At 38.6% G+C, this 16,130-nt stretch overlaps 1 protein-coding gene across 1 annotated transcript; it reads left to right on the forward strand.

Moving 5' to 3' along the window:
• The first annotated feature begins 242 nt into the window (after positions 1-242).
• Positions 243-15,752, forward strand: AADAC (arylacetamide deacetylase). The gene is made up of 5 exons (XM_059686812.1): positions 243-521; positions 5,549-5,771; positions 8,929-8,998; positions 10,037-10,208; positions 14,604-15,752. The coding sequence occupies exons 1-5, from the start codon at positions 384-386 to the stop codon at positions 15,198-15,200; spliced, it is 1,200 nt and encodes a 399-aa protein (XP_059542795.1). The 5' UTR covers positions 243-383; the 3' UTR covers positions 15,201-15,752.
• Positions 15,753-16,130: the final 378 nt, after the last annotated feature.

Raw genomic sequence — 16,130 nt, forward strand, 5'->3', positions numbered from 1 at the left:
AGATTTGTTTTCCTTCTCTCTGGGATGTGTTATTTGAATCATATACCGGGTTTGTTGAATTTTCCTCAGGCCTTTGAAAAAAATAATGAAAGTATTCTGCACCTCATAATATGCAATAAATTGTTTGACTGCCTAGCCACCCAGTAAGGAAGTTGGACAAGGCAAAACTTGCAAACAGTAAGTGCTGTATGTTTACAGTGATCTTTGTCCTCCTACTGTTTATTTCTGAACAGGCAATGAAACGACACAGGGAGCGGTGGAGTTTGTGTTCAGGACGTTAGATAACACTTTATGATAGGTCCAAGCCTGGTTATGAAAGTTCTGCCTCTGAATATTTCAAAGCATATTTACTGCACTGCCAAGGAGAGCAGACAGGAAACAGCATGGGAAGAAAGACTATTTTGCTCCTCTTGGTGGGCATTTTCACGGCCTATTATGGTTATACACCTCTCCCAGATAATATTGAGGAGCCATGGAAACTGATTGGGTTGACCTTCATATTTAAGACCATATCAAACGTGGTAAGTATAGAATTTTATTGACTCAATATCTAAAAGTTTAATCAGGAGAACATATCTGTTGTATTTCTTCTAACACCTTCTACTGTCTTGGACGTTTTGCGCTTAAAGTTGCTGATTTTAAAATCTTTCTTATATTTTAACTATTCCTTAAGGCCGACCACTAGCAGAATGAAAATGAAGGAAGTAGTCAAGTAGTTTTGATTCTAAATATGAAAGGACAAATTGTGTCAGCTGAGAAAAACAAAAAGTCTTCTTGTGAGTCATGGCATGAACACAGCCAGAAGGAAGCATGTTAAAGCATGAACTGCAGGAATGGTAGGACTGAGCAATACTCTGGTTAGTTACATCATTCTGTGCAATGATCTTGTATTCAGACATGGAAATGAATTCTTACTGAGATATTTGGAAACAGGTCGCTGGTAAAGGCCAGGGAAATGTGTGATGTCCAGTAGATGGTGAGCTGCTGAGGTGACCAAGCAACTGGCTGACTAGCTGTCCACCATGGCTGGTCCTCAAAGACCTATGGTTCTTTCTGAGTGAAGCTCCTTACCTAGAAATAAAACCGTTTATTATCTTCTTTAATCTTCTAGGTAGCAATTTGCCTGTAGCAGGAAAAAAAAAAAAAAAGATAATCCAAGGACAATTGGCTTAACTAATAAAACTCTTGGTTTTTATTGCTTTCCTTGCCCCTCCCCCCCCACCCCCCCCCCACACCCCCCCCCCCCCCCACACACACACACACACTCGCTTTCTAAAGTTATTTTAACAATCTCTTTTGGCATTTAATATAGCTTTGAATCAGTGCAATATATAACATAGGCACTATTTCTTAGCTTTGATCATCAGAAATTCAACTGTTATTTACTTCCTTAGCTGATAGAGCTTTGTATGACTAAGGTATAAGAAATGATTTTGTCCATACACTGAGGCATATCAATTCCAGAGTTGGTCAAAATTTCCCCTCTTTATCATTTGAAATTTCAAATTTACGTCAAAAATTGTTTTTGGGATTTTAGAGTCAGTATAAAGAGAGTAAGCTGGTCTGAGATATTAATCTGCTGCTCTAATTCACAATACTTTACTAAAGGGAGGAGTCAAAGAAACTTTAAAACCCTAATTATTCAATTCAAACTGCAGAGGTACTGGGTGATAGTTCTAGCACACACTGGTGGCTTTTTAGTCTTCAGTTTTATGTTTATCATACTTCCTAGTATAATCTAAAAACTTGTGGAATTATAAAGTCACATTAAAAATTTTATAGTTTGTACTTTCTTGTACAACATTGCAAGTTGTCTTCATAACTAAATTCCTGTCCTTAAATGGCATAACTTAGTGCCATTCTCTATCACTTAAAAAATATTTGAAATAGTCTCATTCTTTCAGGATAAATGACTTGAGCCCAGTGATAAATGTTTTGAAAGATGGTCTTGTATTTTCTGTACTTTGATTTAAAGCCAGAAGGCCAACTAAATTGGCATAAACTACTTTTATGGGATAAATTTTGATACCTCATCCATGTCATAGGTTGTAGAAATTTTAAATTTCTTTGCTAAAATTGAGTAAGTAAATGCTGTGACCTGCATCTCAACTTTCTGTGTTAACACTTAAAATCACTAATATGTATGTGATTTCTTCAAAATCACACTGTTAATTGATTGGAGTGCTTGTGCAAAACTCACAGTGGGCAACATGGGGAAACATATATAACACTACTAGAGGCCTGGTGCACAAAAATTTGTGCACCTGGGGGGGCCCTCATCCAGGCCCTCTCACAGTCTGGGATCCCTCAGGGGATGACCACTTGCTGGCTTAGGCCCACTCCTAGGAGTATTGGGCCTAAGCTGGCAGTCAGACATCCCTCTGGCAGCCCAAGAGCCCTCGGGGGATGTCCACTTGCCAGCGGGGAGCAGGCCTAAGCTGCAGTCGGACATCATTAGCACTGCTGAGGAGGCAGGAGAGGCTCCCACCACCACTGCTGTACTGGCAGCCACCAGCCTGGCTTGTGGCTGAGCAGAGGTCCCCCTGTGGGAGCGCACTGACCACCATGGGGCAGCTCCTGCATTGAGCGTCTGCCCCATGGTGGTCAGTGTGTATCATAGTGATGAGTCATTCCCAGTCATTCTGCAGTTAGGGTCAATTTGCATATCACCCTTTTATTATATAGGGTAGAGGCCTGGAGCATGGGTGGGGACTGGCCGGTTTGCCCTAAAGGGTGTCCCAGATCAGGGTGGGGGTCTTGTTGGGGTGCCTGGCCATCTGGATGAGTGGCTAATGGCTGTTTTCAGGCTGGCCACAGCCCCTTCAGGGTGAGAGTCCCCCCTGGGGTGCCTGGCCAGCCTGGGTGAGGGGCTGATGGCTGTTTGCAAGCTGGCCAAAGCCCCTTCAGGGTAGGGGTCCCCCCTGGAGTGCCTGGCCAGCCTGGGTGAGGGGCTAAGGGCCATTTTAAGGTTTTCCACACCCCCTTCAGGGGGGGGATTCTGCTGGGGTGCCTGGCCAGTCTGGGTGAGTGACTGATGGCTGTTTGCAGTCTGGCCAAACCCCCCAGCGGGGACCCTCACCCCATGAAGGTGTGGCCATCCTGGGTGAGGGGCTGGTGGCTGTTTGCAGGTGGGCCACAGGCCCCAGCCACCCAAGCTCCCAGTGGAGGCTGGCTGGAAGCAGATATCTGGGATTTATTTATCTTCTATAATTGAAACTTTGTTACCTGGAGCGGAGGCCACAGCTGTCCAGGGCAGGCGGGAAGTTGGCTTCCTCCATCGACAGGGCAAGCAAGCCTGTGCTTGCTCCAGCTCCGGGGCTGCTGGCCACCATCTTGGTTGGGTTAATTTGCATATAGTTGCTCTGATTGGCTGGTGGGCATGGCTTGGGGCATAGCAGAGGTGCAGTCAATTTGCATGTTTCTCTTTTATTAGATTAGACTAGAGGTCTGGTGCACAAAAATTTGTGCACTCGGGGCGGGGGAGTCCCTCAGCCTGGCCTGTGCCCTCTCGCAGTCTGGGACCCCTCGGGAGATAACGACCTGCTGGCTTAGGCCTGCTCCCGGGTGGCAGAGGGCAGGCCCAATCCCTAGGTGCAGCCCCTTATTGGGCTCAGAGCAGGGCCGATTGGGGAGTTGGGGCGCTGCCCCCTCTCATGTACAGAGCAGGGCGGATTGGGAGGTTGCGATGCCACCCTCAGTCACTCTCAAGGTAGGGCTGATTGGGGGGTTGGGGCACCGTCCCCTGTCACACTCAAGGCAGGGTCGATGGGGAAGTTGCAGCGCCACCCCCTGTCATGCACAGAGCAGGGCCAATCAGGGGGTTGGGACACTGCCCCCTGTCACTCACTGAGCAGGGCCCATCAGGGGGTTGGGGCACTGCCCCCTGTCATGCACAGAGCAGGGCCCAACAGGGGGTTGGGGCGCCACCACTCTCACACTCAGGGCAGGGCCGATGGGGAGGTTATGGCTCTACCCCTTCACACACAGAGCAGGGCCTGTGGGGGTGAGGGGGGAGGTTGGGGCGCCGCACCCTGTCACACACAGAGCCGCAGGGCGATCAGGGGGTTGGGGAGCTCCCCCCTATCAGGCACAGAGCAGGGCTGATCAGGGGCTTGGGGCGCCTTCCCCTGTCACTAACAGAGCAGGGCGGATAGGGAGGTTGTGGCCCCGCCCCCTGTCACACACAGAGCCGCAGGGCGATCAGGGGGTTTGGGCGCTGCCCCCTGTCATGCTGATCCCGGTGCCAGGAGGCCTCTCGGCTCTGCTGATCCCGGTGCTGGGAGGCATATTACCCTTTTACTATATAGGGTAGAGGCCTGGTGCACGGGTGGGTGTCGGCTGGTTTGCCCTGAAGGGTGTCCTGGATCAGGGTGGGGTTCCCTACTGGGGTGCCTGGCCAGCCTGGGTGAGGGGATGATGGCTGTTTGCAGCTGGTCACACACCCTTCCGGGTGGAGGTCCCCATTGGGGTGCCTGGCCAGTCTGGGTGAGGGGCTGAGGGCTGTTTTCAGGCTGGCGGGTGACTGAAGCTCCCAACTGCTCCTTTTTTTCTTTTTTTTTCTTTTTTATTCTGGGCCAGCTTTAGCTTTGAGGCTTGGCTCCAGCTCTTAGGCCTCCGTTGCTGAAAGTAGGTTTCTGGCCTTTGCTTACAATGTTGTGATCCTGCTGGCTGAAGCCCGGCGGACTAAAGCAGGTTTCTGGGGTTTTGTTTAGCTTCTGTATTTGTTACATAGTTCCTTAGAGTTGCAGCTCAGAGGCCTGCAGCGGCAGGCGGGGAATGTTGGAGTCCTCCGTCACTGAAGCAAGCAAGCCTCATGTTAGTTTCAAGCTGCCTGGCTGCCGGCCGCCATCTTGGCTGGTAGTTAATTTGCATATTGCCCTGATTAGCCAATGGGAAGGGTAGTGGTTGTATGCCAATTACCATGTTTCTCTTTTATTAGATAGGATAGAGATAAAGAGCACAGATGATGGTCCACTGAGGGTAGGAGTCTCCACCCCTTCTGTCACTGTAGAGAGGAGCAGGTAGAGGACACCCTCATGCTGGGGCCTGGTCAGCATGTGGAACTGTCTGTCTGGCTGGTGTGGCTCAGTGGTTGAGCGTTGACCTATGAACCAGGAGGTCATGGTACAATTCCTGGTCAGAGCACATGCCCAGGTTACTGGCTTGATCACCAGTGTGGGGCTTGCAGGAGGCAGCGATCAATGATTCTCTCTTATCATTGATATTTCTATCTCTCTCCCCCTTTCTTTTCCTCTCTGAAATTAAATATATTTTTTAAATGTATTTCAAAGCTCATAATAAACTGAAGCCTAGATTCTTCCAAGTTATAATATCTCAAGAATTCTTTAAATATCTTTTTTTTTAATATGAGGCAAGTATTATGGTAAAGATTCTGAATCTCGAATATTTCTGTGTCATTCAGATTCAGCTGTGGTAACAGGACACAGGGCTCGTGGGAGCACATATGCATACGTCTATGTTCATAAACAACACTGGCACCTGTTGTTTGTAACCTGGGATGGTATTTGTTTTCTTTCTTTCCTTTTAGGCCCTGGTTGGTGAAGTCCTTGGAATCAACCATTACATGGACACTGTAATGTTTTTTATGAGCTTTCAAGATGTCCCACCCACATCTGATGAAACTGTCACTGTGACGGACACAACTTTCAGCAATGTTCCTGTCCGTGTATATGTACCAAAGCGAAAGTCGGAGGCCCTAAGAAGGGGCTTATTTTACATTCATGGTGGCGGTTTCTGTTTGGGGAGTGCTGGTAGGTACCCCTTGTTGCAAATTTTTCTTATCATATAGCATATATTTTATTAATATATTTACTCCGACATACCTTCAATGTCGGAGTAAATATATTAATAAAATATATGCTATATGATAAGCATATATTAATTAATTATCACAGATAACAGAATACCTCAGCTGTCTGAAATTTCTTTAGTTGGAATTATGTTAGTTTAAAAAATTACTTTAAATTTATGTCTCAAAGGAAATAAATATTCAAAGCTGTAGCAAATCTCAGGTAAGGAGAAAACTTTCATGAACATAGAAATTTATTATTAAGACTGTTAATTGTAAATAAGATGGAATGTTGTAATGAAAACCAAAATTAAATGAGTTGAAGAGTGGAGGAGAAGTAAGGAAATGAAGATGGCAATGGCAGTCTTTTAATAAATTTAGATATGAAGGAAAGATGAAGTTTTAGATAGAAAAGAAGCACAGAGTTGAGTAAGTGTACTTTATTTTTATTTTATGTAAAATATATGTACAGCCTGCCAAGTGTGGCTCAGCTATTTGGAAGGTCTTCTCGTGCACTGAAAGTTTGCCTGTTCAATTCCCTGTCAGGGCTCATACCCAGGTAATGAGTTTGACCCCTGCTAGGAGCACATATGAAAGGCAAGGAATCAATGTTTCTCTCATACATTGATGTTTCTCCCTCTCTTCCTCTCTCTCACTCTTTCTCTCTCTCTTTCTTTCTCTTCCCCTATCTTTAAAATCAGTAAAAACAAACATATGCTTGGGTGAGGATTAACAAAAATTAAAATGCACATTTTAATTTATTTTATGCACTCACTTCCTACATTTCTACAAATATATCTAAAATATATCATTTTATTATATGCAATATAAATTTTATATCTTATATAAAGTTTACATATTATATATTTATGTTTAAATACATATTTTATATTTATATATGGAAGGTCTATGAACATGTTTATAAGCTGAAGGTAAAGATAGCAATAAATACTTTTAACCGGTTTGGCTCAGTAGACAGAGCAAGGGCTCTGGACCAGCAGTTCTCAACCTGTGGGTCGCAACCCCTTTGGTGGTCGAACGACCCTTTCACAGGGGTCGCCTAAGACCATCCTGCATATCAGATATTTACATTACGATTCATATCAGTAGCAATATTACAGTTATGAAGTAGCAACGAAAATAATTTTATGGTTGGGTCACAACATGAGGAACTGTATTTAAAGGGCCAGAAGGTTGAGAACCACTGCAGACTGAAGGGTCCCTGGCTGGATTCTGGTCAAGGGAATGTACATTGGTTACAGGCTCAATCCCCAGTAGGGGGCAGGCAAATGGCAGCTGATCGGTGTTTTTCTCTGGATGTTTCTAACTCTCTATTCCTCCCCCTTCCTCTCTATAAAAGTCAATAAAAATATATTTTCAAAAAGGAAAGAAAAAGGTAGCAGTAAATAGAAGTGTGTTGAAATGTGGGAGGAGGCACGGGAGGACGGGATGAAGTTTGCCTGACCTACAGGATGTGGGAGGGAACTGGACTCCCTACAAGGGGGAGTATTGACACCACACACAGGGAGGAACCTAACTTTCTGTTATGCTTTCTCTCTGTTTTCAGGAGGAAAAAAAAAAAAAGAGGTATCGATGAGTACTGATGTAGATCGGAAATATAAATTGGAGCAGTACAGGGTGTGATCCTAATATTGTCTATAAATTCAGGCAGTGAAGTCATCAGCTGGCAATGAAGTGATGTTTTTAAGACTAAATCTGAGGGGAAAAAAATCTGACTGTGCCACTATGCCATGCCTCAGTTAGTTTCCATGAGTTCCTGCTGCCCAAAGCAGTCCCTTAAAAAATCTTTCCATCAATGTTTCCCTAAAGAGTTGGGAGCATGCTACCCTAGCCGGTTTTGCTCAGTGGATAGAGCATAGGCCTGCGGACCAAAGAAGCCTGGGTTTGATTCCCATCAAGAGCCCATACCTTGGTTGCAGGCTCCTCCCAGCTTGGGGCCTGGTGGGTGTACGTGCAGGAGGCAACTAATTGTGTTTCTCTCACAGCAATGTTTCTCTCTGTCTTTCCCCCTCTTTTCCACTCTCCCTAAAAATCAAAGGGAAAATATCCCCCAGTGAGGATTAACAAGAACAAAAAAGAGTGGGAGCATGTTTACCAAGGTAAAAAAACTAAATAAGAATAAACTCTGAAGCAAAATGGTATTTGCCTGATGCTTTCTCTTTCAGTATTAAAGAAAATTATACTAAAAATGTGTGTCCTCATCCAAAATACAAGCATGATTTTGTATAGGAAATGTTAAATAAAAGTTTAAAATTTAGTGTGTATTTTACATTTGAAGACTATTCAGCACCCAACTTAGTAAACATCACAAGAGAATATCTACTCTTATTTTTATGGTCCGCAGGATGTACCTTTTGTGACAACTTGATATCCTGATATTTCCCATCAGTACTTTATTATGATCTCTCCCTCCTCTTGTTACTGGAAAATCCTATTTTATTTTCTTAAACTTGTCTTATGTGCCAAAGGAAGCACTTTTCCAAACACAATAGCAAACATGTGTGAGCTCTCCCCGCCCATCCATGTGCATGGCCAAAATAACCCCAGAAAAGACATATCTTTTCATCTGCCTTGGAAATATGAATGCCAACATCCAGTCTCAGCTCTCCCCATTTCCTTTTACTCTTCTTTAACATGCTCTGGCAAATTTTATGAAATTTAATACTATTGCACAGAGCACTCTCTCTACCCCTCCATTAAAGCAACTAGTATATTGCTTTTAGTTTACACGCTTGACCTCCCCAGCTCCTGTCTCCAGTAGGCTGTGACCTCCTGAAAGTCAGGGAGGTATATTTATGTTTATTCACTCAACACCTAACACCTGCTGATTGACGAGAGCACAGTTTAATCATGAGAAGAGTGAAATTGCTTAAATTATACAGTGTAAAATGTGGGGAAGAACAAGAAACCTGACAATGTGCATGTAACAGGATCACTGAGCAAGAGAATTCATGTTCTGGAGCTGTGATGAAATAGTAGAAATATTTTTCCAAAACATTTTCATGAGGAATGAGATGTCGTAGTAGGTATTTTGCTGGGGAAAAAAAATGTCTGTCAATTTATTTGTCAGTTTCTGATTTTCTTTTTGTTCATTTCAGCTCAGTATTCTTATGATGTGCTGTCAAGACGAACAGCTAATAGACTTGATGCTGTTGTCATTTCAACCAAGTAAGAGCACCGTTGGTTGGTTTGGGTTTTGGCCAAGTGCCTTATATAGTGAGATGCTTTCACTTGTTCTGATCATCCCATGGTTATGCCAGGTGTGTTTCAAATGGAAATCAGAGGATGAGAATAGAGAAAGTGAGCTTGGGCATGACCAGAAAAGAGACTGAGCGAAAAGAGTTAGAGAGGTGGGTCAAGTGGGGATCAAAAAACAGGATGTCAAGAAATTGTTAGAATACAATTAAAATATTAAATTTTATTAACTAATGACCTTTGTTGGATTTCTCACCTACTCTTAGCAGAGTGAATAAGGAGGGCTTCAGAGTCAGAGAATAAAGTTCAAAATTTGGTTCTATAATTTACTGACAATGACAGTTAAATCTCATTTTAACTCCATTTTCTCATATGTAATCTTGGATTCATATATTTCCTATGTCATAGAGTTATTTTGAAAATCAAATAATAATAATAAAGTATGTTTAAAGCAATAAGTATAGTATATTTTGTGGTATAATTCTTCATCAAAAGCAAGTAGTCACTAAATAACCTGGGAATACAGGCACAGTCTATTCTAAAAAGCATTCTAGATCAATTATCAATAATAGAAAATGAAAAACAACACACACATAGTAATGACTGCATGCCAACTTGATCATTAGATTAAGTTGGAATAAAATTGTTTAATATTTGTTTAATATTTTTTGGTTAGTAATAAAGTGTAATGATTACAAAGAAAATAACATTCTGGAAGTTTAGTTAGTTATCATCTGGGATTTTTTTTCCTTAAACCCCATCCAAGTTTTGCATTTGGGCCTCTATTCATGCAAAAATGACATTTGTGAAAGTTTTCATATCCAGCGTTATCATTAGGATTAAGTCTGGCTTTAGATGCATTGTAATTCAAAATATGTTTGCTAAAGAAAAAATTTTACTTTTGATTTTAAGGCAAGAGCATGCTCACAAATGGGTATGTGCACACACACACACACACATTCATTTTTATTATAAATATTGACTTAAAGAACATTGTTTTTCTACCCACAGCTATAGACTAGCACCTAAATACCACTTTCCAAATCAATTTGAAGATGTGTATAATGCATTAAAGTGGTTCTTACGCAAAGATATTCTTAAAGGCTATGGTGTAGATCCCAAAAGAATTGGTATTTCTGGAGACAGTGCTGGAGGGAATTTAGCTGCAGCAGTGACTCAACAGGTATGTTGCTTAGATTTGTTTCATTTTTAAAAATATCCTACACTTAAATTTATTTATTTAAAACATTCAAATATTAATGCAAATATATTATATTAATACATTAGAGATACATAGATATCATATCAGAGAACATTAATATATCTAGTACCTCTAATCCTACCTCCTGCCATATTTATAAAAATAAAATGATAAAATCTTCTTTCTACTGTAGATCATTGATTTAAACCTAATTGGTATGGTCAGGTAAGTACCACAGTGTTTGTTATATTAGGGGACTGCACTTGTGAAATCAATCAGTGACACTAATCACCATGACCAGAGAATCAGATTATTTCAGTATTCTTTAGTGGAGTATGCTAAAACGTGCATGAAAACTGTTACCAGAATAATAAAGTTGCCTATGGACAAAAAAGTTAGCAGGTTCATAAATACTCTTCACTTGCAGAAGGAACTATACTTTTCATATATCAATTAATACACTATTTCTATGACATTTAGCTAAAACTAGACACCTATTAACTATCAATTTAATGTGATAATAATTAATTATAATTAGTCTAATAGATTATGAGTAAAATTGCTTTGGATACTGGTTTATTTAATCCAAGAAATAAACTCAGTACTGATGGCTTGGAAGCAATGTTCCTGTAGAGAAAAATAAATTCTAATGTACCTACAAATACATGTCTACAATTTAATTATAATCATAAATATTGCACAAAAAATTATTGTGCTACAAAACAAACTTTGCTGTTGTTTTTATTGTTTATTTTCATATACATTTTAAAGTATATAAATTTTGGCTATTGGTAGTTTTAGGATAATCATCTTGTTTTCAACAAAAGAAAAGATACCAAAAATTATGTGCACATAGCCTACACAGGGATGCACCTAGTGTGCCCAGCTCAGGTAACTTGGGAGGCTGAGCCACTGGGTCCTACAGGACATCTACTACACAAGGCCATTTTACCAATTCCAGGAGATATAACAGCTCTACCTAATACATAGAAACAAACATAGGGAAACAGCCAAAATGGGAGACAAAGAAACATCACAAATGAAATAACAGAAGAAATCTCCAGAAAAAGAACTAAATTAAATGTAAGCAAACAAACTATAAGATAGAGAGTTTGAAACAATAGCTATATGGATGCGCAATGATTTAATAAGAGCTTCAAGAGACTTAGTGGGAATTTCAAGGACCTTAGTGAGAATGTCAAAGACATGAAAAAGAACCAGTCAAAAATTAAGCATTCATTAACTGAAATAAAGAATAATTTACATGGATTCAACAGTAGAGTAGAGGATTCCAAGAATAAAATCAGTGATTTGGAATATAAATAGCAAAAAACACCCAAGCAGAAGAGAAAAAACAATCCAAAAATAAGAAGGTAGTGTAAGGAGCCTCTGGGACAACTTTAAGCGTACCAACATTTGTATTATGAGGGTGCCAGAAGGAGAAGAGAAAGAGCAAGATATTGAAAACGTATTTGAAGAAATAATGACAGAAAACTTCCCCTAGCTAATGAAAGAAATAGACTAATAAATCCTGGAAGACCAAACAAGATGAACCCAAAGAGGCCCACACCAAGACACATCATAACTAAAATGTCAAGGGCAAAGAGAGAATGTTAAAAGCAGCGAGAGAAAAAGCAGTTAGCTACCTACAAGGGAGTGCCCATACAACTGTCAGCTGATTTCTCAACAGAAACTATGCAGGCCAGAAGGAAGTAGCAAGAAATATTCAATGTGGTGAATAGCAAGGACCTACAACCAAGATTACTCTACCCAGCAAAGCTATCATTTAGAATTGAAGGTCAAATAAAGAGCTTCACAGATAAGTAAAAGCTAAAGGAGCTCATCACCACCAAACAAGTATTACATAAAATGAAATGTTGAATGGTATTTTTGAAGGAGAAGGAGAAGAAGAAGAACAACAAGAAGAAGAAGAAGAAGAAGGAGGAGGAGGAGGAGGAGGAGGAGGAGGAGGAGGAGGAGGAGGAGGAGGAGGAGGAGGAGGAGGGAAATAAATACTATCAGCAATTGCATCTAAAAATCAAAATAAACAGACAAGGAATCCAATTGAACAAAATAAACTGATGAATAAAATAGTACTAGAGGCCTGGAAACAAGGAACAGATTAATGAATCTCAGAGGGAAAGGGGTTGGGGGGGAGGGGCAGGAAAAGATTAACCAAAAAATTCATATACATATATGCATTTCCTAAGGACACAGACAATAGAGTGGTGAAGGTGTGGGGCAGGGCAGGAACCAGGTGGATGGGGGCAGTGGGGGAAACAAAGAAAAACATTTGTAATACTCTCAACAATAAAGATTTAAAAAAAAAAAAAAGAATGAAGGAGAAAAAAGAAACATTCAGATAAGCTAAAACTAAGAGAACTTGCTATTAATGGAATACCCTAAGACTACTTTGAGTAAAGTGTTTCAGATGAAATGAAAATGCAGATGAAATTTTAACATGCAGGAAGAAGCAAAGAGGAAGAATGTGGTAAAATGTGAGTAAATCTTAATAAATTTGAATATTTTAAAATAATAAGATATATAGAGAATTAGAATATGACAAAAAAACTATACGTTTAGGAGAGGATAGATTTTAAATCTTATAAGGTATGTTTTATCGTCTAAGAAGAAATAAAGACTTAGAATTGGTTTTTGATAAGTTCATTAGTCTTTGAGAAGTTAAAAATACATATTTCAAGGTTTAGGGTAATCAATTAAAGAATAAAAACAGGGTATAACATAACCGACTACAGGAAAAAAAAGAAAGAATAATTGAAAGATCGACCAATTTGAAAGAATGCAAAAAATAGAGAAAAAAGAAAAAGAAGATGCACAAAATAAGGTGGTAGATCACAACTAATTATTTCAGTAATTATAACCATTTGTGTTCTAAATGATTTTGCTATAGTACGAAGATTATCAGATTAAAAAATAAGTAAGCAGAAAATTTGAAAGCAAATGGATGGAAAATGTACACACTGTAATAATATTTAAAAGAATTGTTAGATAAATAAGATCACATCATTTCAGAAAAGGTTTCAATGGCCAAGGAAATAAAACTCTAAATCTATATGGATTTAATAACATTAAATACATAAAAGAATGACAGGCGAAAACACAAGTTTATGACCACAACAAGAGGTTTAATAATACTACTTTTAGCAATGAAGAGAACAGTGGGCAAAAATAACAAATGTATAGACGAGTGGAATAACAATCAATATGTTTCATTCAGTGGAACAGGCAAATAAGCAAGTACATGTGATCATTTTTAAAATTCAACCAAGTACTGAGCCATAAAAAAGCCAGTCTCAAAAAAAATCACAGAATTCAAATTGTGCAACATTTGGACTTTTACTATAATGAAATAATGTGGTAAATCAACAAGAAAAAGACAAATAACATATGCTTCTATGGAAATTTGGAAATTTTAAAAAATAGACTAAAAACCTATGAGTCACTATTTAAAAGAATGCATCTCTTTATATGTTCTCTACATTTAGAACTATATTTATAGGAAATTGTACTTTCTTAAAAGCATGTTAGAAAATAAGGAAGGCTGAAATAAGCATCCGACTTAAGAAATAAAGTCAATAAAATGAAGATAATGACAAGAACAGAAATTATGATATTCAAACAAGCTGAGAGTAAATATAACGAAAAGCAAAAAGTTAATTATTTGAAAGGACTAATAGAATTTTAATACTCTGAAAAGACAATTGAGGAATAACAAAAGTTTGGTACAAATGTCAGAAAGGTACAACTCTTCAGACATAAAAAAGAAATAGTCTTTGATGAGTTAAGAATGCACATTGTAATTCGTGAAAGCAATATTTGAACAACTTTGAAATTAAAACATCTAATATTTTAATTGAATTAACAAATAAGAAAAAAATATATCATGCAAAACAAACATGATAAGAAATGAAAACCTGTCATTTTATAATCACAAAATAAATTACATAAATTAAAAAAAAATAGGTCCACTAAGAAACTTCACTGGCAATTTGCCTCAAACATTTAAGAAGAAATAAATCTAAAACAAATATAAAATATGCCAGAGAATGGGGAAAATATGTACACTCTTCAGTTTTTTTCAGAGAAACGTGGTATTTATGACCAACTAATCACATATTAGTCTTTTTTCCTACCCATGAGGAGAGTAGTGCAAATTGTTTTGTTTATATTTATAGTATTTAAGTGTAGATACTGAATCTTAGGTATAATATTGAAAATTGGCAAGTTCTTTGAGATATATTTTTTATTATTTCTATCTTTTTGAAATTTTGAATTTATCATATTAGCCTCATAAATGAAAATATATAATATTAGTAAAAAATATTATTTCAACAACTTACTTTAAATAATTTTCAGCTCATAGATGATCCAGATGTCAAGATCAAACTCAAGATCCAGTCTTTAATTTATCCTGCCCTTCAGACTCTTGATATGGATTTACCATCTTTACGGGAAAACTCACAGATTCCACCTCTGCCCAAATCACTCATGGTCAGGTTTTGGAGTGAATACTTTATCACAGACAGATCACTTGAAAAAGCCATGTTCATCAATCAACATGTACCAGTGGAATCAAGCTACCTCTTCAAGTTTGTTAATTGGAGTTCTTTGCTCCCAGAGAATTTTAAGAAAGGACACTTTTATAGCAGTCCAACTCATGGTCCTTCTGAGCTAGCTAGAAAATATTCAGGGTTTCTAGATGTAAGGGCAGCCCCCTTATTGGCTGATGACAACAAGTTGCGTAACTTACCCTTGACCTATGTAATCACCTGTCAATATGATGTTTTAAGAGATGATGGAATCATGTACGTCACCCGACTTCGGAATGCTGGAGTGAGGGTGACCCATAACCACGTTGAGGGTGGATTCCATGGACTAATTACTTTTCCTGTATTTAAAATTGGACATAGAGTAGAAAATCAATATCTGAGTTGGCTAAGTGAAAATCTATAGTAAAAATCTTAGCAGTGGTTTATAAAAATATATAAGCCTCAAATATAAAACAAATTAGTGAGATTCAAAAGGTTATGTTTAAATTTCCCTTTATCACTCGTGACCTTTCTAAGGTCCTCTGAACCACTGTGATCTTGTTGTTGTTTTGGGGTTTTTTGTTTATTTGTTTGTTTGTTTTGTTTGCTTTTTTACTGAGTGGATTCTTCTCTATTCTTTATTCTAAGTGTTGTTTACTCACATCTGTATCTTAGAAAATGTCTACATTCTTAAATATTTTTTCTTGCTACTAAAGTGCCTAAGAGACCACTGATATTAATTTTGGTATCCTAGAACAGAAATAGGCTTGCTCACATTAAGAAGTGGATTTTATAGTAATAGGTGGCATTATATTGAAGCAAATACTTTGAAAAACAGTTGGCACAGAAGTCATATCATATTAGTGACCTACAAGGTTGTTTCAAGGCACTAAATTCATTTCAGTAAAAGCTCTGGTATTTTACAAGCCAGATGTGTTTGTTTAAACCGTTTTTTCTCAACAATAATACTATTAGAGTTAGACAATCAAAAAACTAAGGCTATAAATTACAGCTACAAGAAATGAATAATGTAGTCTGTTTGTTTTAAAGAAAATGCCACATTTATTACAAAATATGTATGGAAATAAAATGGATATCAAAAAACATGATTTTTGTTTTGAGGAAACAAATTTGGTGGATTTACAGATTGCAAAACAATATAACGCTACCATAGTCATGATGGTATGGTATTTCAATACAGATAAGCAACTAGATAATACAACAGAGTCCAGAAACCATTTCATACATTTAGAGTCAATTGTTGAGATAAAGTTGCCAATGTAATTCAATTCCAAAAGTGTTATATATATTTTAAATGGTTATTGAACATTTGAATATTCACATAAAATACCCT

The sequence above is a fragment of the Myotis daubentonii genome, chromosome 3 (genome assembly GCF_963259705.1).
Source record: "Myotis daubentonii chromosome 3, mMyoDau2.1, whole genome shotgun sequence".
NCBI classification, from domain to species: domain Eukaryota; kingdom Metazoa; phylum Chordata; class Mammalia; order Chiroptera; family Vespertilionidae; genus Myotis; species Myotis daubentonii.